A 21,382-nucleotide genomic window follows, 5' to 3' on the forward strand; every position below is an offset into this window, starting at 1 on the left:
TCATAAGAAAAATAATAACATAATTCTTAGGATTCACAATTTCCAAGAATTATGAATCCCGAGCATCCAACATGAAAAACTTTTCCCTTCCCAAACTTTTCTCCTAGAGGATCCATTTCCTTTTTCATACAGTTTCCAGAATGGCGGGTTGAAAAGAGTATTATTTTGTGTCAAATTTTGAACTGCGACCTTGTTTTTGTATGTTATAACAAAAAAAGCCAACAAAACCATTGCTAAAAGTCTAGCAAGATACTCTCTAATACACTTCTTCAAACACTACAACAACAACAACAACGCCTTATCCCACTAGGTGGGGTCGGCTACATGGATCAACTTCTGCCATAATGTTCTATCAAGTACCATACTTCTATCCAAATCATTAAGTTCGAGATCCTTTTTGATAACCTCTCTTATAGTCTTTTTGGGTCTTCCTCTGCCTCGAATTGTTTGTCTTCTCTCCATCTGGTCTACTCTCCTCACTACAGAGTCTACCGGTCTTCTCTCTACATGCCCAAACCACCTAAGTCTATTTTCCACCATCTTCTCTACAATAGGCGCTACTCCAACCCTCTCTCTAATAGCTTCGTTTCTAATTTTATCCTGTCGAGTCTTACCACACATCCACCGCAACATCCTCATCTCTGCTACACCTACTTTATTCTCATGTTGGCTCTTGATCGCCCAACATTCTGTTCCGTACAAAATCGCCGGTCTTACCGCAATCCGATAAAACTTTCCCTTTAGCTTGATCGGTACCTTTGCATCACATAACACCCCCGATGCTTTTCTCCATTTCATCCATCCTGCTTGAATGCGATGATTCACATCCCCTTCAATTTCTCCATCATCCTGTATTACAGACCCAAGATATTTAAACCATGTGACTTGAGGGATAATATGGTCTCCTATTTTCACCTCTGAGTTAGAAACCCTCCTTCTTTTGTTGAACTTACATTCCATATACTCCGATTTGCTTCTGCTTAGGCGAAAACCATGTGTTTCTAGAGCTCGTCTCCAAGTTTCCAACCTCTCATTCAACTCCTTCCTCGACTCTCTAAGGAGGACTATGTCATCTGCAAAAAGCATGCATCTCGGCGCTATCTCTTGGATTTGTTCCGTGAGGACATCCAGAATTAAGGTAAAAAGGTAGGGGCTAAGGATTGACCCTTGATGCAAACCAATTGTGATGGGAAAATCGTCTGACTCTCCACCCTGTGTCCTAACACTAGTCGATAACCTATCATACATATCTTGGATAGCTTGAATATATGCAACCCTAACCCCTTTCTTCTCTAGAGCTTTCCACAAAATCTCTCTAGGCACTCTATCATACGCTTTCTCCAAGTCAATAAAAATCAAGTGCAAGTCTTGTTGGTCCATGCGATATTGCTCCATCACCCGCCGTAATAAATAGATCGCTTCCATGGTCGACCTTCCCGACATGAAACCAAATTGATTCTCAGTAACTTGAGTCTCCTTTCTTAATCTCCGTTCGATCATTCTTTCCCATAATTTCATGGTATGACTCATGAGCTTGATTCCCCTATAATTTGCACAATTTTGTATATCCCCTTTGTTCTTATAGATTGGCACTAACGTGCTTCTCCTCCATTCCTCTGGCATGCGTTTTGACCTCATAATTTCATTAAAGAGTTTGGTGAGCCACTCAAGACCTCTATCTCCAAGAGTTTTCCATTCTTCAAACACTAATTGGTTTTAATGTTAATTTTTAGTTTTTAATCAGTTGTCCAATACACACACTACGCAAGAGTTACTCGAGCTTAAGAGCCATAATAATAAAAAATTCCAAATGGTGACACCGAGACACAATGCAGTGTGTGCGTTTAAGTTTAGCATACTATTAACATTTGATTAATAATTTCCATCCAAAGGCACATATTTGGATGAAATGAGTTACATAAATGTGCTGCAAATCATTTAAAAGTGCACCAAATTTATTGCAAGTTACCCATACAATAATATTACTCTTTCGAATGAGCTTCCCCATTATCAGGGTACACAAGGGTTGAAATTTGAAAATCTTACAGGGTGCAGCTCTTTCCTCCAAAAATGGTGCACTCTATCCAGATATCACCACCCTATCCAAGATCATATCTCCTCATTTTCAAAATATTACAAGAGAATCAGATGCCCTGCACCATTTAAAATTAATAATCAAGTGTGCACCATTTAAAATTTTAAGTGCAACAGACATTATGAAAGCACACCTCTTACGCTTAATGAATCAGTGCATTGCAAACTGCGCGATAACCAGATTTTCTCTAATCTTATAAAACCAAACAATCGAAGTAAGGCATGTGGTATAAGAATAAAAATGCACTTTGAATACCATTTCTTCATGCATCCCATCTTTCAGAAGAACATTTCACAAATACCAATCAATACATTATCTAACTTGTTAACAAGTTGTTTGGCATCCCAAAGACTGAATTTTGAGTCATCTCAGCATTCTGACACCTTATATGATTAAACAGATGGTATCAGCCACACCTCCTTTTGCTACTAATCAAAACAATGCTATGTTAAATTGTCAATTCCTGACTCTCTTCATGTTATCCTTTAGTTTGAGAACTTCTAATATAATATTGTCAGTCCCTATCGAAGTCAAGTTGGGCTCTACCCTTGCCCATTCCTTAAGTCAGTATTCACATTGAAAAGATTGTTTCATAACTTTTTTCTAACGAAGCCACAAAATTATCCCTAACAATACATTAGTCTCTAAAAATTACAAATGTTGGCCATATTAGTCCCTATGCACAGGACATTCTAGTCCTTGAAAAGGATCAATATGGCCAACATTTGTGATTTTCTAGGGACTAATGTAAGCATTTTACAGAGGGCTGATGTGCCTGTTGTAAAAAATTTCAAGGGCAAACTCAAGAGTTTAGTCCCTCTTTGGCGCGCACACACACACACACACCAGTTTTTCTAAATTTTATGGCACGGTGTATCAGTCTCTGGTATGATTTGTAAGGCATGACCACATGACTTTCAGCACTTCACAGCATGTAAGTCAATTACTAGGTTTATATAATGTTTGTGTTATCATATAAAATTTAAGTGTGGCTCCATTTTCATTTGACTGCAGTCTGATGACTCATGTAATATGAAAAGTCTAACCAAATCAAGTTAATGATTCTTATATGATGTGCATCGTGCATGAACTATTCAAAATTTCAAATAGCTAAAAGAGTGAGCATTTACTCCATTGATAAGGAAATCATTGACAAAATAGAGAGGACTACACACAACCTTAACAAAAATAAAAAAATAAAATCATGTTAAAGATTTCCTCCCAAAATCCAAATCAATTAATAAGTGTTGCATATATTCAACCCTTAATCAGAGAATATTCGGATCTGGAACCAAACCCTAAATAATATTCAGTGTTTTTGTTAGAAGTAAGCATTTATTGAGCACCTTAGGAAATTAGTTTGACCATAATCGTATTCCTAAAAGTGTGACACCTTAATCCATAGAACTATCTGGCTTTCTTTTTTGAACAACAGGAGCACATTCATGAACTTAAAGGAAAATTCAAAATGTTCTCTAATAGTTTCATTTCATACCAAACAAATCTGGTCTTAACATTCAACAATAAAAAGGAAACCAAAGTATCTGCATCCAAATCACAGTGACACATGAATGGCACAATACAATATGTCAGAACAAAATAGTTGGGGTACGGGTGCATTCAGGTAAACAGCTTAAGTAAGTACTTATTAAATAAGTACTTATCATGCAAGGGTTTATGCGTAAGATATTTATATTATTGAAGTAACACAGGTTGAACTATTTTCATACAAGTTATAACCTATATGATATAAGCTGGAAACAACTTGCAGAGAGATCATAAGCTATTTTCATTAGCTCACTCAAAAACTTACATAAATGCTTATATCATATAAGATAAGTCCTGATAAACTAAAATTAAGTTCTTCCAAATGCACCCTTAAGTAGTAAACAACCTACCTACATCATTCATTGAAATCACCCTTAGTTAATTACTTATCATATAAGTGTTTGCCTACAAGTTGTTTCTATAATTGACAAAAACGAGGCTAAACTATTCCGGAGAATTTATTGAAATAAGCCTAAAAGTTAAAACAACTTCTGAACATATCATAAGTCAAAATCTGGACATATCAAAAGTTATTTTCATAATTTCTCCCAATTCCCAAATACTTACATAACTTGCTTATATCATTAAATAAGTTCTTCCAATTGCAACTTGAATGACTGACCTACCTAGATCATTCACTGAGATTCTCGCCACCGGAAGTGTCAGTATCCTCCTCATCCACATCCTGAATTTTGGCAATCTCGGCCTGCGCCCTCTCGAGAATTTGCTTCTTCTGCAGCTCCAGCTCCCTGTTAAAATCCAGCCTCATCTTCTCCAGCTCCATCATCTGCTGCCTCTTACTATTCTCAATCTTTTCATATATCTTCCCAAACTTCTGAATCGAATCCGCCAACACGCGGCACGACATCTCGTCGTCCTCATCCTCATCCTCATCCCCACCCCCACCACCAACATCCTCCTCTTCATCGTCATCATCATCACTCTCAGACTCCCCTGGACTGTCCCTCATCTCATCAAACCCATTGGAACTGTTCAAGTAAACCCTAGTGTTCATAAACACATACTCCCCAGAATCCACGCCACAAGCAAGCCCATACTCTTGTCTTGCGGAGGAAGCCATCAACATGTCCATCTTCTTGAAGAAGGTCCATTTGCAGGAACCAAGGCCCATTTCGTCCATTCTAGCTTTCTCCTTCTTGTACCTTCTTTTTAGCTTGTCAAACACGCTTCTACACTGCGTCACCGTTCTCTCTGTTTTCAATTCCTCGGAAACTTTTTCTGCAACCTCGTGCCATTCCTCGGATCTCAAACTGTTCCTCCCGAGCTGGAGGAACTTGTCGCCCCAAACCTCTAACAGCACGAAAGTCTCGGACTCGTTCCACTCCTCGCCCGAACCCGAACCCGAACCCGAACCCGAACCGCGGGAGCCGTACGAGAATTTGACGCGTGGCGCGAACTCGTAGGAGCCTCCTGCTGCTGCTGCTGCGGCGGCCGCGACTACCTTGCGCTTCTTCGGGATCCGAGGATACGCGACGTTGTTATCGTCGTCGTAACCGTTTTCGGCTTCGCCGTCGTCGAAATCGTCGGGTTCGTTGTCGTCATCATCATCGTCGTCGGGTTCCTGGTAGCGCGTGGGCATTGGGCGGTGGTAGGGGGCGGCGCGTATGGGGTGTTTGTGGCGGTGGGAGGGGTTCTGGCGGTTGAGAGAGAAGGACTTGGGAGGGTACCTTGCGTCGTCTTCCATGTCGTCCATGGCTATTGGGATCGCAGAGAGATTGCACTAAGCAAAATGGCGATTATTAGGGAAGGGATTTGAGGGAATTGAATTTGGGGAATGGTGAAATTGGGTTAGGGTTTTTGTACGGTGTGAAGTTTGGGGAATTTTTGGATTTTCAGATGCGTCTTCTTCTCTTTCCTTCTTTTATATTTGGGCTGAAGGTGAAGTCCGTGCGTGGAGTCAGTGGGCTTTGGGTATGAAGTGAATCACAATTTTAATGGGGCTTTTGCTATATCTACTTCGCTTTTCTTGCTAATAAGCACAATACCATTTTTTTCTTCTTCTTAATTTTTAGGTTTAAATTCCTGCAATTTAGCATTTTTTTTCAGTTTTCTCTTTGCAAAAAATAATCTATTCCAGTTCTTACAAAATATGTTTATTTTATTTTTTGTCCTCAAAATTTTTTAGATAATACTTTTTTTATTGTTTATAATATTTTTTTTACTATTTAAAGTGATATATAAAACTTTTTAAGAACGAAAAAAAACACAATTTACAAGGACTAAAATGAAAAAAAAAATTATAAGGATGAAAATAAAAAAATACTAAATTGTAGGGGACGGAAAAATATTTAAGCTTAATACTTGTTTATCAACTATACCCCTTATAGCCATAACATTGTTACATAACCATTATTCCAAAATGTACTTTCTAGAATAATAACTTGTTTTAAAATCCAAGAAAGTACTTTCCCAAATGTTAAACATTAAATTGTATTCTGAAAAGTATTTTTGTAAGTACTATTCTGAGATTCATAAAATTCTTTACAAAATGTTTAAAAATATATATGGAAAAATTCAAGCAGAACACTAGGAGTCTAGGACCATTAATTAAAAACCCTATACAAAGGAAAAATTATACAATAAAGAAGCAATTGAAGTGAAAAAAAACATATAATTAGTAACGATCCTTCAATTTAGGCAACTCTAAGAGGCGCTTCGCCACAACAATTTAGATATACATTGTTGCATATATAAAATGAGAGACATTAATAGTGTTGTGTGAGAACAAAAATAAAGCAAGAAAGAAAAGTAGTTGAGAGCATAAACATACTATATTAGATTAGAGGATAAAATTCCTAATGCTAAAGCAAGAGGTCAAGCAAGAGGTCAAGCAAGAGAGGAATAAAGAGAGACTTGAGCAAGAGATCAAATGAAGATGAAGGAAGTAAAAGAAAAGAGGGGGATATGTTGTTACTATGAAAGAGAGTATGCAAGTGAGAGAAGGTTTTGAAATTGAAAGATAATCTAAATATTCTTATATATAATAATAATAATAATAATAATAATAATAATAATAATTTATTCTATGGGGATAATGTCACATGACACTCCATATTCATTCCCTCAACATAATTCAATTAATGTAAATTTTATATTTATTTTATTTTCAATAAAATTTTAAATCAATTATAGAATCTTAATTAAATCAATTATAAGAATCATATAAATTGAAATATTTAGATTTTATATTTACTCTATTTTTAAAATTTTATATAATAGATTAAAGAACTGTGTAAATTGATAATATATATTTTTTATTGATGAAAGTAAAAATGTAAAAAATATCTGATTAGAAGTATATTTTAAAATATAGTTATTATCATTAAGTAAATTTTATATGAATACAACTAATAAAGAGTTGTTTATAGTGTTTTATTTAATTTGAACACGTAAAGTTTAAATAAATTCACACATGTATATTTTACTATTATCAAACATACATGTGTGCAATTTTAATTAGTTGTCCAATAAAAAAAATTAAAATAATATTAATTTACTTTATATGTTTATGAAATATTATATATTATGATTTAAAAAATTTAAATTCATCAAATCACAAATGTATATATAAAATATATTTAAATATTTATTAACATATGTGTTAATATATATTTATTAAAATTTAAACTAAATAAAATACATTAAAACTTAAATAATATTAAAAAGTTACTCTTATAAATTATAAAATATGAATTTAATAGGAAGCTAATTTGATTTTAAAAAAGGGAAAGGAAAACGTACTTTAGATAAAAAGGGAAGGGAGGTGGATAGTGGAGATAGCAATAACCTTTTAATGGGCTAAATTGAAATGAGAGTTGGGAATTATGTAAGAGTACACTATTAAATTCACACACACACATACATATATATATATATATATATATATAAAAATTTTTGCCACTTAATCCTTTAAGTAAGAAAGTGTCCATCAATATCAATTTTGCTGCAATTCAGTCAGCCCATCAAACATGAAAATGCAGCACTAATAACCGTCTAACTAATCAACATATATAATGTCATTTCTTCTTCCTCTCCATTGTTAGAGTTTGAAAAGGAGGTGAGGGGGAAAACTTTTTGGTCTTCTTCCTCGTTTCCTCTTGGTCTTCACTCTCCATTATGATTTGAAATGATATGTGACATATAGCACAATGGAGACGCGTTGCCTCTTGCGTCTGTAGTGTTTGGAGTTTGTGATGGTGCGAAACTTATTTGCACTGTGGGTGATAGTTGTGATGAATTGTGGCTACTTTGTGGAATAATTAATGGTAATTGGGTTGCAGTGTAGAGGATGTTTAAGAATTTTGTAGTGAACACCTCGATCGTCGTCGCTTTCAAATTGTTGGTAAAATTATTAATTACCCACGCCTTCAAGAAATTTTAGATGAAACACGTTCTGCTTTTTTATTTCTAAATTCTATATATAAAGATAAATTGTAATACTATTATCATCTAAATTTTAAAAAAGAATCCTAAAATAAATTAAAACAAATTGATAAAATCTTTAAATATAAATAATGTTAACATTATTTTTTTACGTTAAAATCTTGAAACACGTTCTAACGATTTGAAAGATAAAAAAAATCCCTAAAAATAACTCCTTCTAAATTTTCACTCACTTTATTTACGTTGAAATTTGAATTATTTTTCCAACTTTAACATTTATTATTATTTTTATCCAAACACATCGTATTATTTATTATACTTAATTGCTTATTTCTTTTCCTTCTCTTTGTTAATCTTTTTAAATGCTTTGTTTGGCGGACAAAAAAAATTGAAAGGAGGGGAGTAGTAGATAGAATATATTGTTTGTTTGGTTTAGAAGATTTAGAGTAGAAACAACTTTAAATTTTTTTAGATTACCAGAATATTTTTTTTTGCTTATCTTTCTATCTATTTTTTCATCTCTTCAGTCAAACACATTTTGTTTCTATTTTATTTCTTATCTATTTTTACTATTTTATCCAACATATTTCTGTGAGCATAAGTGTCAACAAGACTTCACGCGTCCACCTATATCATTTTCCTTAAGAATAAGAGAACAAACTATATGTTTTCCTCCTTAATTTTCCCTACCCTACAATGCCATTTGACGATCATGTCAACAGTAATTATCATTGGTTTATGCCATTGCATATGTTTGTTAACAAGAGTGGCAGAGTGAGAGGACCACATAAAATTCTTCGCATTAAAGCATTTTTAATTTTTTCTTAAAAAAAGAAGGTTACGTACGTAAAAGGCCAAATTAAGTACCATTTTCAACCTTTTTTAAAACATGGTGAACGAATCAAAGCATAGTATTTTTTCATTCAAAACTAAAATATATTTTTCTCTCGAAAGAGTTAAGAAGTGTGTTGAGCCAAATGCATGTGCTAGGTACACTTCAGGTCATTTAACTTAATTACCTGAATAAACAAAATTTATCAAAACCATTGCGAAATGAGATTCCTCTATATATGTTCACTCTCTGCCAACTACACTATTTCTTAGTTTTAAAACGAAAGGAAGAAATAAATCCTTCTCTCTCTACCTACAAACACAACCAAACTTAAGAGTATTTAATCATATGTTTTAAGATAATTTTTTCACTTTTGAAATTCTTTAGTTTACCTTTGGCTAAAATAGTAAGGTAACTTGAACTGCATGCAAACCAAACACCACCTACCCACTATAAAAGAGAGAACATGACCAAACCTAGAAACATATATAGAATAAAGTAAACATAAACTGCCACATACCATAAGAATAAAAAACTTACGTGGTCAAAATAATTGGGTAACTGATTTGTAAGTGTATAGAAGCTCATAATTTTATGATTTGATTTTTTTTTCTTATCGAATAAATTTCAAACTTGTGGAATTCGAATATAAAATAGATTGATATTTATTCTCAAGGCAGAAGAGCCGTGTGTGTATTCTACCAAAAATGAACAAAGTGTGTATATTTTTTTGTAACAACACGGTGACAATGAGGTTTTAATATAATTTCTAACAGTAAACGGACACAGTAGGTAACAGTGTGTACGTGAATGAATATAAATTATTTGTATCCAGATTTTGTTTCCTTTTCTGTTTTATCTTCAATTTGAAGTTTCGCACTAACAGATAGACACGCGACACTGTAGCCACTAACAGATGATACAGACTGGTCCTGTTATTACATTTATAGCTTGTTTTAAATTGGTTGCGAGAAGCCTGCATCTAACTCAATTAATTAAGTTTCCTCCTATGAATATATATAGTTAAATTAAGACTGCCATAAAAGCGATTAAATTGCACATACTCTTGTTTTTGACTAGCCAAATATCTAAGAATTAATCCACATGGACCATATTCATTACCCCATCACCCCGAAAATAAATGATAAATGGGTGCCAGTGTGCCACCACCCCGACAAAATAATTCCAATATACTATAATAGTATTACCCAATATTATTATGCCAATATGCTCACTCTTTCTGAATTCTGGTGTATCAGCTCATGCAAATCAAGTGATGGACCGCTTGTCAGACAAGGCCTATGCACTTGGTAGAGGTACCTTACTATGGAATTTATGACTGCATAACGACCAAGGACTTTGTTCCTTCTTTCATGTTTCGTTTTTAAGTGAATTCTTTATTATTTCTTAAAATTTATTTGAAATTATCACTTATACGAGTACTCCAACTTAACTAAAAAGATTGAATTTAAATTTTAAATAATTGTCTTAAATACTCACATAAAATTTTTTGTTACTCACACATCCCAAAGTGATATTTGACTCAAACATAACTATTTTTTTTTTATTGTTTTTGTTGGAAATAATCTAAGTTTTATATCGATTAAAAGTAATCTCACATTAGAATATATAAGTGAGGAACAATCCTCATTCCTTGAACTTGCTTTTGGAGTTGAGTTAGACTTCTCACACTATTCAGTCTGAGGGTGAAAGTTGTCCCTCACTTATTTATTCTAATGTTAGATTACTTTTTTCCGATGTGAAACTTAGATTATTTCCAATAGTCTTAAATAGTCACATGAAAAATTTTGAAATCATGACATAAATCTCACCTCTATTGGATAAATCTTAGTTATATAAGGTGGTGATATTTAGATATGTCCTCAAATTACAAATACACCCTTAATATCTCTTTTCTTTATCTTTCTTCTCACATTTACATATATAACTAATCATGGCAATCATTTATCTCTCTCTTCTTGTTAGATCTGAAAAAAATATTGTTTTGTCCAATGCTAAGCCCTAACAAATTAGGCCTGATAGAATCAGACCAATTTGACTCACACGATTGAGCTAGATAGATCAGGTCGGCCACATGAAGTGTAAGCACAAAAATAATATTGGACAAATTAGGTTAGTAATTTTCCAAATGTTACTTTTTAAAAAAATTATATAAGTTGAGACAAAAAAAAAGTGTGCTAATTTGGCTTAGTCCATCGAGCCAATAAATATGTAGTCCATAAAGAATTTAGCTTGGTCTTTGTTTGATCTACTTTTCACACCTTGACCTGTCAAGTTAGACAACTTATTCTGTTACCTCTACTTCCTATTTCTCAAGGTGTAGACACTTATGAAATCTCCAATAATAATTTCCCTAAAATTTAAATATCATTACGTAATTTTAATTAACAAAAAAATGTGATAGAGTGTAGAATAAGTTACAAATATAATTTCTCGATCGAGACAAAATATAAGTGTGGGCATGCAATGGCCAATCATGAATGCGAATGGAAACGTCACGTTACTGGCATGTGGTAGAGCTGGACTATTACTGAGAGAGAAGGTAACTTGTGAGGTTGCAATAAACAACTCTCTCCTAACCCTCCAACTGCACATTAAATACTTTTCGTCTTTTGCATTGTGAAATAAAGATTATCATTTATTCGCATGCAAGCGAGAACTATATAAATGCATGCATACAAGGTGCAAAAGATCAGAGGGAGTAGTCCTAGTGAGGTGTGTGCATACAATTACTAGCACATACACACTGTTGTTAAAGATTATAAGATAGTGATGAAGAGGAAATTCATTTCGGTGGTTGTTTTGGGAGTATGTTTGGTGCTGGGAATATCCCAATATGTTGATGCAAGAAACTTGGAGGAAAAATCAAAGGAAGAGGTCAAGAAGCCAGAAAATTGCTTAGATGGAGGGTCCATTGGTGGTGTTGGAGGAATTGGAGATGTGGGTGGAGGTGGTGGTGGTTTAGGAGGTGGCTATGGAGGAGGAGCTGGAGGTGATAGTGGTTTAGGTGGTGGATATGGAGGAGGAGCTGGAAGTGGTGGAGTGGGAGGACTTGGAGGTGGTAGTGGTCTAGGTGGTGGAATTGGGGGAGGCATTTACAAAGGAATTGGAATTGGAGGAGGCATTTACAAAGGAATTGGATTTGGAGGGGTTGGAGGTGGTGTAGGTGCTATTGGTGGTATTGGTGGTGTCATTGGTGGTTTCAAGCATGTTGAAGCCAACAAGCCTTGAAAAATCAATTGAGTTAATTACGTACGTACGTTCAATAATTCCAGATTTGTGATGATAATTACTAAGATTAGTGTTTCATTTTCACAGTTATGGTTTGCTATTGTTAATTTGTTTTCTTTCTAATGTCGTTTTGTACCCCACAAATTTAAATAAGTTCAAGTATGTACTAGATGCATGCTTCATTTTGCGTTCATTTAATGTAAAAGATATATCCCAGAAATACGGGTATACCCGTGTCGTTCTACATCATTGTGTTATATATATGCCATATTTTACGGGTTGTAATTGGATTCATGAATTATAGTTACTAAATATATGAGAATATGCATTTATATCTTTGACTCTTTGTTTGTATCTTTAGAATGCTTGAGTTGCGGCTATAGTTTTTGAAACATATATCATACCACTACAAACCTGCGTGAGATGATCCAAATTCTGTAGTTTGTGTGTATCTAGTTAATTTACTTCACGTCATCTAGTTTTTTCACAAATAAGAGATATATATCCGACAGAAAAGAGATGCGGTTTGAGAATGAAGTACAATATATATTACTCTGACTTTAATTAAAATGCACAAGTGTTACTACTTTAAATATATATACATGACGGATCAGATATAACACGATGGTTAGGTACAAGAGGTGCAACACAAATTCTAACATACCAACTACAACTAATTAAATGCTAACTAAATTACAGCTACATGTGCATGATCACCGCTTGGATCACATGGGTTTTTTTATGGGCTGCATGAATATATTAGTTTAAACATGAAATAATATCTTTTCACTTTTTTTTTATATTATTATAATTGAATAATTTTATTGAAACCTTTGCTATCACCTATGCTGAGCAGAAGGCGTGGAATATCGAGTACAAACAAGGCTAAAGCAGCTTTTGTATCCCAAAAAACAGAACGTAATAGCTGCAGCCCCCTAAACATAAAAAAAGAAGCACCTATAATACTGTTTCACCCTTATAAAAATAGTAATTAAAATACTAAAAGCAAATAGAATGTAATATATAGAATAACAGAGCACTTTGCAGTTTGCACTGGACAACATAACAGTCAGTCATTCAGTCACTACAAATATTCAAATTTTATCTCAAAATAAATTTAATCTGCAGAACTATCAGAGGCGTTATTGCACCCGTCTGAAGACACACTTGAATTATTCAATAGGAGAATTTGAAGAATTCTCCAACAAATTTATCCTTTGTTAACATCAAAAATTTATAATTCTCCCAAAATAGGCAATTTTTAAAAAATTCCTCATTTTTCATCTTGCCGTCCTCAACCACATCTTTTGTCACTATATTCTTTCATTTTTTCAGTGACTTAATAACTGATTGGTGCGACGGAGATGGCGACGGGAAAAAGCAAGTCTGCACGATGGTTGACAAGGTTGAGTCATTCAAGCTTGAGTTCCCGTGTTGTGTCTTCCACTCAATGAACGTCTCATTCATTGCATAGTCATCAACATCATGAAGAACCTTTGTTGCGTCGTCATTGTCGTCAATGTCATCAATTTCCGCAAGGATCTTGACCATGCCAACACCTTCATCGGTGACTAGAAGTGAGTGTGAATGAATCTGATTTCTTACCATAAGATAACTTGAAATTTATTTTGAAGTTTTCAAGATTCGATTTTTGTGGTAAAATTTGTGTTGCAATGTTGGGATTGATGGTTGAAATGTGTGGTAAAGAGACAAAACATGCTAGGAGAGAGAAGAAAATCACGAGAAACATTTGTTCTGAAATTCAATTATTTGTAAAATTTTATAATCCAAACAAGTTGATTTACAATTGATCGAAGTTTAATTGCTTTTAATTAAATTACTCGGCATTTAAAATTCTATGTCATTTGGAAATTCTTCATCCAAACATAACTCTGAACCAGACTAAGAAAAGGAATTTGATTGGATACATCAATCGTAAAATGTCAAAAGAATGGTTCTAAAAAATTATGTTACCACAACATGCCAAAACGAGTCGCTTCAAGCGGGTTGATCCATTAGTTTGCTATCAATTTGGCAGAGTGAAGTGGAGATCGTGGCCCACCAACCTGTCGTGACTCTTTCCGCCTAACATGCCAGTCTACCTAGTCAGAGGTGGGATGGGATGAGTTAGTCCACTAGCCCGCAATATTAATGTATAATAATTATATTAATATATGAGTTTACTAAAAAAATAAAAAGATAGGAAGGATCTTTTAGTTTGATTTATGTTTAATTACTTTGTATTGTTTAAGATTTTACGATTAATTTTAGAGTTTATGACTTTGTATTGTGATTTAACTACTTGGTAGACTTATTATTGAAGACTATTAGTATTTTGTGTGGTTTAAATACTTTGTGTGATTTAAAATTTTAAGACTAATTTATTATTTTAAATATTTTATATTGTCAATTATTTTTTAAGTTTTTATTTTTATAAAAACGGGTCAGTCCATGAGTCCAACTTCAGGCATTATAGAGCTCGTTAAGTCTGAGCGCACCAGTTTCATCCTTTTTTGGGGGACCAATAACGGGGAGGGCCAAAACAGACCGGACCAGTCCATTTTATCATCCCTATGCCAAAGAGACATCCATTAATATCTTTTCAACCTTTTTTTAGCTCATCAACCCTCTTTGTTGTATATAATAATAATAATGTGCTGAACCGATGGAAGGGAGAACAACATCTAGGACAATCCAGCTATCCAAGCATAAAACACACTCTAAACATTTTGAGAAACAAAAACATTATATAACATATGATTTGAAATCCTCACTCGCCAGGTTACAAAAAGCAATATTAGTTTCAAGCATGTTAAGGATAATATTTCCTCCTGAATAATATATGTCTCTCATTTGTAGGGCTGTGAATAGATAGAATTTTTTAAAAAACTAAACTAAGCCAAACCATTTTATAAAAACGGGGTTTACTTCGGCTTTTTCTCAAAACATATCAGATTTTAATTTTTGCGATACGGTTTGATTTAGTTTGGTTTTCTTTTTCACACCTATATGTATGTTTCAATTTCCTCAAAATACCGAACAGAATTTATGATTCAGTTCAAATCAAACCATTTTCATAAAATTATTAGTACGTATGCAATAAGTTCGGGTTTTTTTCCCTAAAAAAGAATCAGATTTCTTTTGGTTCGGTCTAAATTTCCTTTTTACACTCATCTATGGTTCAATTTTTCTAAAAACGGTTGGTTTTCTGATTATGTTCATTTTGATTTTAAAAACAGTTTGATTCAGTTCAGATTTTTTACACATCCTGTTAAGTTGGTAATTTATCCAACAACAGTCACTAACAAATACTTAAGAGGTGTTATACATTTCCAAAACTTCAGAAAGATCCCCAAAACAGTATTATAAAAGAAGTAATTTGGATCTAATTAACGAGAAGTTGTGTAAAGACCGAGACCTATCCAATTTCAAAACTTACCTTTGACAAAAGCCCTAACTACCCAACAAATAATTCAAGAAACCACAATTACATGAGTCACAACTCACAATAGCTAGCCTTTTCGAAATATCTAATTCTTAAAAAGAAATATCTACTTTAAAAATGAGAAGCTCTTTTAAAAAAAAAATTGATAAATCCACAACCTCGCTCATTGAGTACAAACTTGAGTTTTAAGTGGTGAATGAAATATTGAAATAAACTTGTTTCATATTGAAGTCAATAAAGTAAGTTCGATGGATGTATCGATAAAAAATGAATAGTCTCATCACTTGATTATAAGAAGATGTAATAGAATAAAGTAAATGCATTATTGTTTGTTTGCATAAGTAAACGGAGCTGGCCGGGGTGCATTAAACTGTAACACGGTCAATAGTGGCCATTGAAAATAATTTTATTATTATCCAATCCTTAATTATTATATAGGATAAGTTTATTAATTTTTATAAACTATTATAAGAGTTATATAAATAATAATTTTTTATTAGTTGATAGTATCAAATTATTTTATATTGTCACTCGAAAGATTATTTAATTTCTTATATTTATTTTTTGAAATTAACTCATGAATCAAAATTATGATTTATGTGAAATCAAGAATGAATATATATTTTTATTGTAACTCTGGTAGTCGATCTGGTGAATGGAATTATAACTCTGGTGAACTTAAATGTTGTTCTCATATTTTGTAACTGCATATTAACTATCATTTTTATAATATTTTAAAAAAAACAATATGCCCCTAAAAAGAAATACACCCCTAATTAATCATATATATAAACTTTTAATTTCTGCTCTTAATTAATCCATATTTAATTAATTCTTTTTTTCGTGTTCCTTATTAATCATTACTACATTTTTGCTTGTATATATTTTCCATGTGGCCATGCTGTTTGGCTTCTAAACAAATTATATAAGTTGGAAAAGCCATTGTTGAAAGCAAAATGTCATTACTTGCCAAAATGTTTCCAACTTTCTGTTTTGTTTTATTTTATATATCTTAAATACGTACACAAGTCAAAATGTTTATAATTATAAAGGTGGGTAATCGTTCACTTTTCCCCCTTATTTTGATGATTTTTTGGTGTTGGTGGTCATACGTGTGTTTTGAAGAACTTAGTTGAAAATCACTGCTGAATAAGGTGTCGTTCCCATCCAAAGTAGAAAACAAATAAAGGCCCCCCTAGAATTTTTTGTCAAAAGAGCAATTAACCCCAATGTTTTTTTTTTCAATGCAAACTATGATACTTGTTTTTTTTTTATTAGTGTTTGAAGTATTGGCGTATCATGATCTGCTTTCAGATTGAGGATTAATTAGACTACATATGCACTCTCAAGTCTTAATTGATGGTTTTTAGAGAAATGTTTTGCTGCCTTGGACGCGCGAGTGAGTACGTAGCTTTTATGTGGGAGCAAAAAATAATATAATTTTGTGAGACCAGCGAAATATTTTGAGTGGAGCACTGCTTATCCTTCAAATTTTAAACATGACACAAACACTCACTCGACCCTAACCAATGTCATTAGCTGACGTTTGCACTCAAACAGAATGGAATTAATGGAATGCAATAACATAAGACAGAGATATTTTGTATATTGTGTTTAGACTCTAGAAGTTAACGTCATTATAATATATGTTTTTGTTTTGCATTTGACAAGAGAACAAATTACTAGCTATCTAGTACATATATATATCTCTTTCTTTTTTAAGATTTGATTGAATATTCAAAAAATAAATTGGATTCCATTTTCATATATTAATTTTATGACGAATAATATTATACAAAATTAATTTTAAGCAACTTACATTAAAATTCTTCAGATTTTTTCAACTTACACCTAACACTCTTCCTTATTTAATATTTGAACAATATTTTTTTATAATGGGTGTCGGTATAATAACATATAAATGAGCGCAAGTATAATGTTTTTAAATTTGAAAAAAAAACCTCAAAAATACGAATACTATTTGCTCATAACAAAGAGTGTTTGTTTGTTATGTGATAGTGATTTTGTGTTTTTGTTTTCTATTTTTATCCCATAGTTATTTTTTAGAAGGGAATTACACTTGGACATCTTTATCCAGAAATAACTTATTTGTCCAACTACAATATGTAATTCTTAAAGGTTTTCTAGATTAATAATTATAGGAAATCAATATAATCTTGAAACTTATGGTTTGGGTATACATAATCCCTTCAAATGTCAAAATTTAGTTAATTTTTACCATCCCCCCCTCCCCCCCAAAAAAAAGTGACTATGTATAGCAAATGCATCCGCAAGAAGCTAAATCACTTTTCAATTTATTGTAGTTGTAGAAATTTTAATGCCTTTATAAAAAAATTTACATATTTCATTTATAGATTAGCATGTTTGCATATTGTGCTTGTGTGTTCCAGGTTCCTAGTACAGTCAATGTCAGTGTAACTTCATTGTCAAGTGTAGTTGAACCATCATGTCTTAAAATTTATTTGTGAACATGGCCTGACTGATTATGGTAAGTAGGATGCAATCCTTTCTCCATTTTATCACAAGGTTGACATGTTTGACAATTTCAATCTAATTCAATTGGTCATAGTTATGTGATCACTACCCTTGTAGAATCAATACAAGTGATTAATTGATATTTGCTAAAAAAATATACATAACTTGAAGAGATATATAGTAAATAATATATGAGATAAAGAAGTAATAATTTGACAACGAAATTCATTTTGATGGGTGTAGGAGTTGGATGATATAATGTTAGAGATGGAAAGTAGTGACAAATTTTGTAGCTTCGTCAATGGTGATGGTGACAATGATGTTACTGAAGTGTATGAAAATGATGATGATGACGAAATGGTAAAACTTAACTATAGAGGTCAATCACTCTCTTGTGCACACTAAGTTGAAATTTGTCCCATGTGTTGGTATTGAAAAACAAACACTTTCATCAACACAAAGACTTAATATCATTCATTGAACAAAATACTTAAAAAATAAAATCAACAACCTAAGTAACACAACTATTGCTTTTCCATACAAAACGTATGAACAACACACATATACACAATTAAGAACACTTGGGTAAGACAAGAAAGCACAATCTTTTTCAAGCTTTTAGCCACAACAATAGTCTTACGATGTTTCAGGCTACAAGAATGATCATGCTCACAAGTAACATACAATCAATCACATGATAACAAATCATAGAGGAGCCAATCCAACAATCCACGTGCATGGGACACTTATTTACATCACAATTTGTTTAAGAACATTCAGACTTAAGTACCAAATATCATTCAATAAACATTAATTAAGAAAATTATACATAAAACTCAAATGATTTTCCCCGCATTGCTACTAAAAGAATGAAACTTGAAACAAAAACACCTTTTTATCTCACAATTCGAACTTTTTTTAGAATGATAGATCACCCAGGTTCGGGTCCATACACGATTGCCCTGTGAAGACTCGCTTGCACTACGGCTCCTGTGGTTTTCCTTAACGAACCCACTACCTATAAGTTGCAATCTTATTCTTTAACTCTTCAACGGACACACACTTAGAGTGTCGAGCCTCCAAAGAAATAGTTTACCAATGAAACCTCCCGATCATCCCATATTGATATTTATAAACATGATATAACTAACTTAATCTTCCTTTTTCCTTCAAAAGTCTTCATCCAAATCTCCCATTTACCACAATCCAGAACTTGCAAAGTAAGAGATATATTGCAAAACTACTCCTTATACAAAGGGCATGCATGTTCAAAACTACAACACATAACATAGCAACATAGAAGAACACTGAGGCAAACCAAATTGCAAAACGAACATCAATCAAAAGAGCAATATAACAAGCAAACAATAAAATGGACAATTGAACCAAACTACAACCGTAATAATAAAAAGTGACAAAAGAGTGGAAATACCTTCACCACAAAGGGACTTCTTGGTAGTGATGTGTAGATTACATGAGTCACCAAACGTCTAGAAGGATTGCAGATTAGATAAATCCTCACAGGTGCCTTAACCCTGAGCCGCTTGCCATTTGCGTCGCGAACCAAGTCTGAACAAACTAAAACTAATGTAAAAACCAAAACATAAGCCTAAGGAGAGATTCAACCTTAAAAACGAGAACTACAATCGATTAACGCATACCCTTCTCGAGGTTATTCACGTGGTAGGAGGAAAGGGTTAACGTTAGTTGCGGATTTGCCCCGGGAGCTCCTCCAAGTCGGGCTTTCTGGGCTTCATTGCAACATATGTCGCCGTTAGTCACGCCGATGTACAAAAATGGAACAAGAAGTCGCCGCTGCATCTAGAAATAAGAGAGGACCGAAATCTCCTGTTACAATCGATTGCCCTGAAAAAATCCAAACCGTTTCATTTTTTTATTTTTAAATCGGATGGACGCAGTTGATTATAACATTTTTTAAAAACTTACTTTGAGTGCGAAAGGAGTTTCACCTTCGCACCCTAGTCTTCGTCTACAATATGAGGCAAACTTGTATTTAATTTTGACCTTTAGGTACCGCAAAGAGTCAAAGTCACAAAAGGCTGTGTGTGAGTGTGTGCCTGCCCACCAAATTAAAGGCCGGTTTTGCATGGGCGCACGAGAGCTTTCTCGATAATAAATAGAGGTATATCACATATAAAGCTAACTATCAATTTGAAGTTTTCAACAAATTCTTTCGGAAAAAAACACTCTATCATAAATTGATGAAGATACAATAATATACACATATGCAAACGCAGATTCACTATCTTATAAATTGTCTTTTCTATATATTATTAAAAAAACACTTTTTTCTTCCAATTAGTTGCATCGGTGTAAGCTAGGAGACTTAATTCATGTTTATGGATCAGAATGCAGTCTGTGTTTCTAGTTAATGGGAGCGAAATCTTACTTTCTATGTCATCATTCCATATATTGGATCGTGCAATCTACTTGGCCATGGATATGTGCACCGTTAATTGCTTATTTTATTCTCCGTGCTCATTTTCTACGATTTTAAGGGGAAAATGTCTGTTACTTACGTGTTTTATTTTGTATTGATATTGACAAATAAGAAATTTTCTTACGGAAAAGTATGTTTTCTATCTTCTCCACACAATTCCATTAATGGGCGACATTTGGACATTTCCAACTTCAAATTTACGCGCAATGCAGGGGTGCGGCAAAATTATACATAAAGTTTAGGAGTTGTGTAATTAAAGATCATAAAAATAAAGAGGATGCTTTTTTTAATGGTTTATTTTTAGAATAATTTAACATGTGTTTGATTCATATTATTTTTTTATAAGGAATATATATTATAATTATTACTAAGATATTCTTATTGTGTTAAATATATTATTAGTTTTTCGTTGAGAATCACCATTAAAAAAAAAACAAATACCATTTCATGTACGATATAAGGGTGGCACTGATTGAGAATTAAAAGTAGAAAATTTCATATAACAAAATTGTAAAACTAAATTGTTTGATTTTAGAAAGGAAAAATGAAAAATTCCTTACCAAAAGTTTAATTGGTGAATTAAAAAAAAAAGAATTTGTTTGCATGAATATATGTTTGCACACTAGCTATTTTTACATAGTAATTAAGTACGTGTGTAACATGCAGATGATGAAATTGGTGGGTAACGTGAATTAGAGAGTAGTAAGGTAGTGGATAATGGGAGGATATATCTAAGTTTTTACTCACAAGATGAATTGTTATCACATGGTAATAAAAATTTTCATCCCCTCCTTCCGGGAATAAAAAATGAGTTCAATAGTAATTATACATGTTTATTATTTTATCATC

At 33.0% G+C, this 21,382-nt stretch overlaps 3 protein-coding genes across 3 annotated transcripts; 1 reads left to right on the forward strand and 2 right to left on the reverse strand.

The window, feature by feature from the left end:
* Window positions 1-1,835: 1,835 nt before the first annotated feature.
* On the reverse strand, window positions 1,836-5,506 carry LOC114418575 (trihelix transcription factor ASIL2-like). Its single transcript, XM_028383998.1, has 2 exons — window positions 4,270-5,506; window positions 1,836-2,153 (listed from the first exon to the last, which is right to left on the reverse strand). The coding sequence occupies exon 1, from the start codon at window positions 5,355-5,357 to the stop codon at window positions 4,275-4,277; it is 1,083 nt and encodes a 360-aa protein (XP_028239799.1). The 5' UTR covers window positions 5,358-5,506; the 3' UTR covers window positions 1,836-2,153; window positions 4,270-4,274.
* A 6,038-nt stretch (window positions 5,507-11,544) lies between these two features.
* Window positions 11,545-12,472, forward strand: LOC114418998 (glycine-rich cell wall structural protein-like). The gene has a single exon (XM_028384572.1). The coding sequence runs from the start codon at window positions 11,673-11,675 to the stop codon at window positions 12,129-12,131; it is 459 nt and encodes a 152-aa protein (XP_028240373.1). The 5' UTR covers window positions 11,545-11,672; the 3' UTR covers window positions 12,132-12,472.
* Window positions 12,473-18,808: 6,336 nt separating this feature from the next.
* Window positions 18,809-20,147, reverse strand: LOC114417775. Its single transcript, XM_028382840.1, has 3 exons — window positions 19,734-20,147; window positions 19,505-19,641; window positions 18,809-19,346 (listed from the first exon to the last, which is right to left on the reverse strand). Exons 1-3 carry the CDS (start codon window positions 19,891-19,893, stop codon window positions 19,341-19,343), a joined length of 303 nt encoding a protein of 100 aa, XP_028238641.1. The 5' UTR covers window positions 19,894-20,147; the 3' UTR covers window positions 18,809-19,340.
* Between the last annotated feature and the right edge of the window lie 1,235 nt (window positions 20,148-21,382).

This window comes from Glycine soja, chromosome 7, assembly GCF_004193775.1.
Source record: "Glycine soja cultivar W05 chromosome 7, ASM419377v2, whole genome shotgun sequence".
Lineage (NCBI taxonomy): Eukaryota > Viridiplantae > Streptophyta > Magnoliopsida > Fabales > Fabaceae > Glycine > Glycine soja.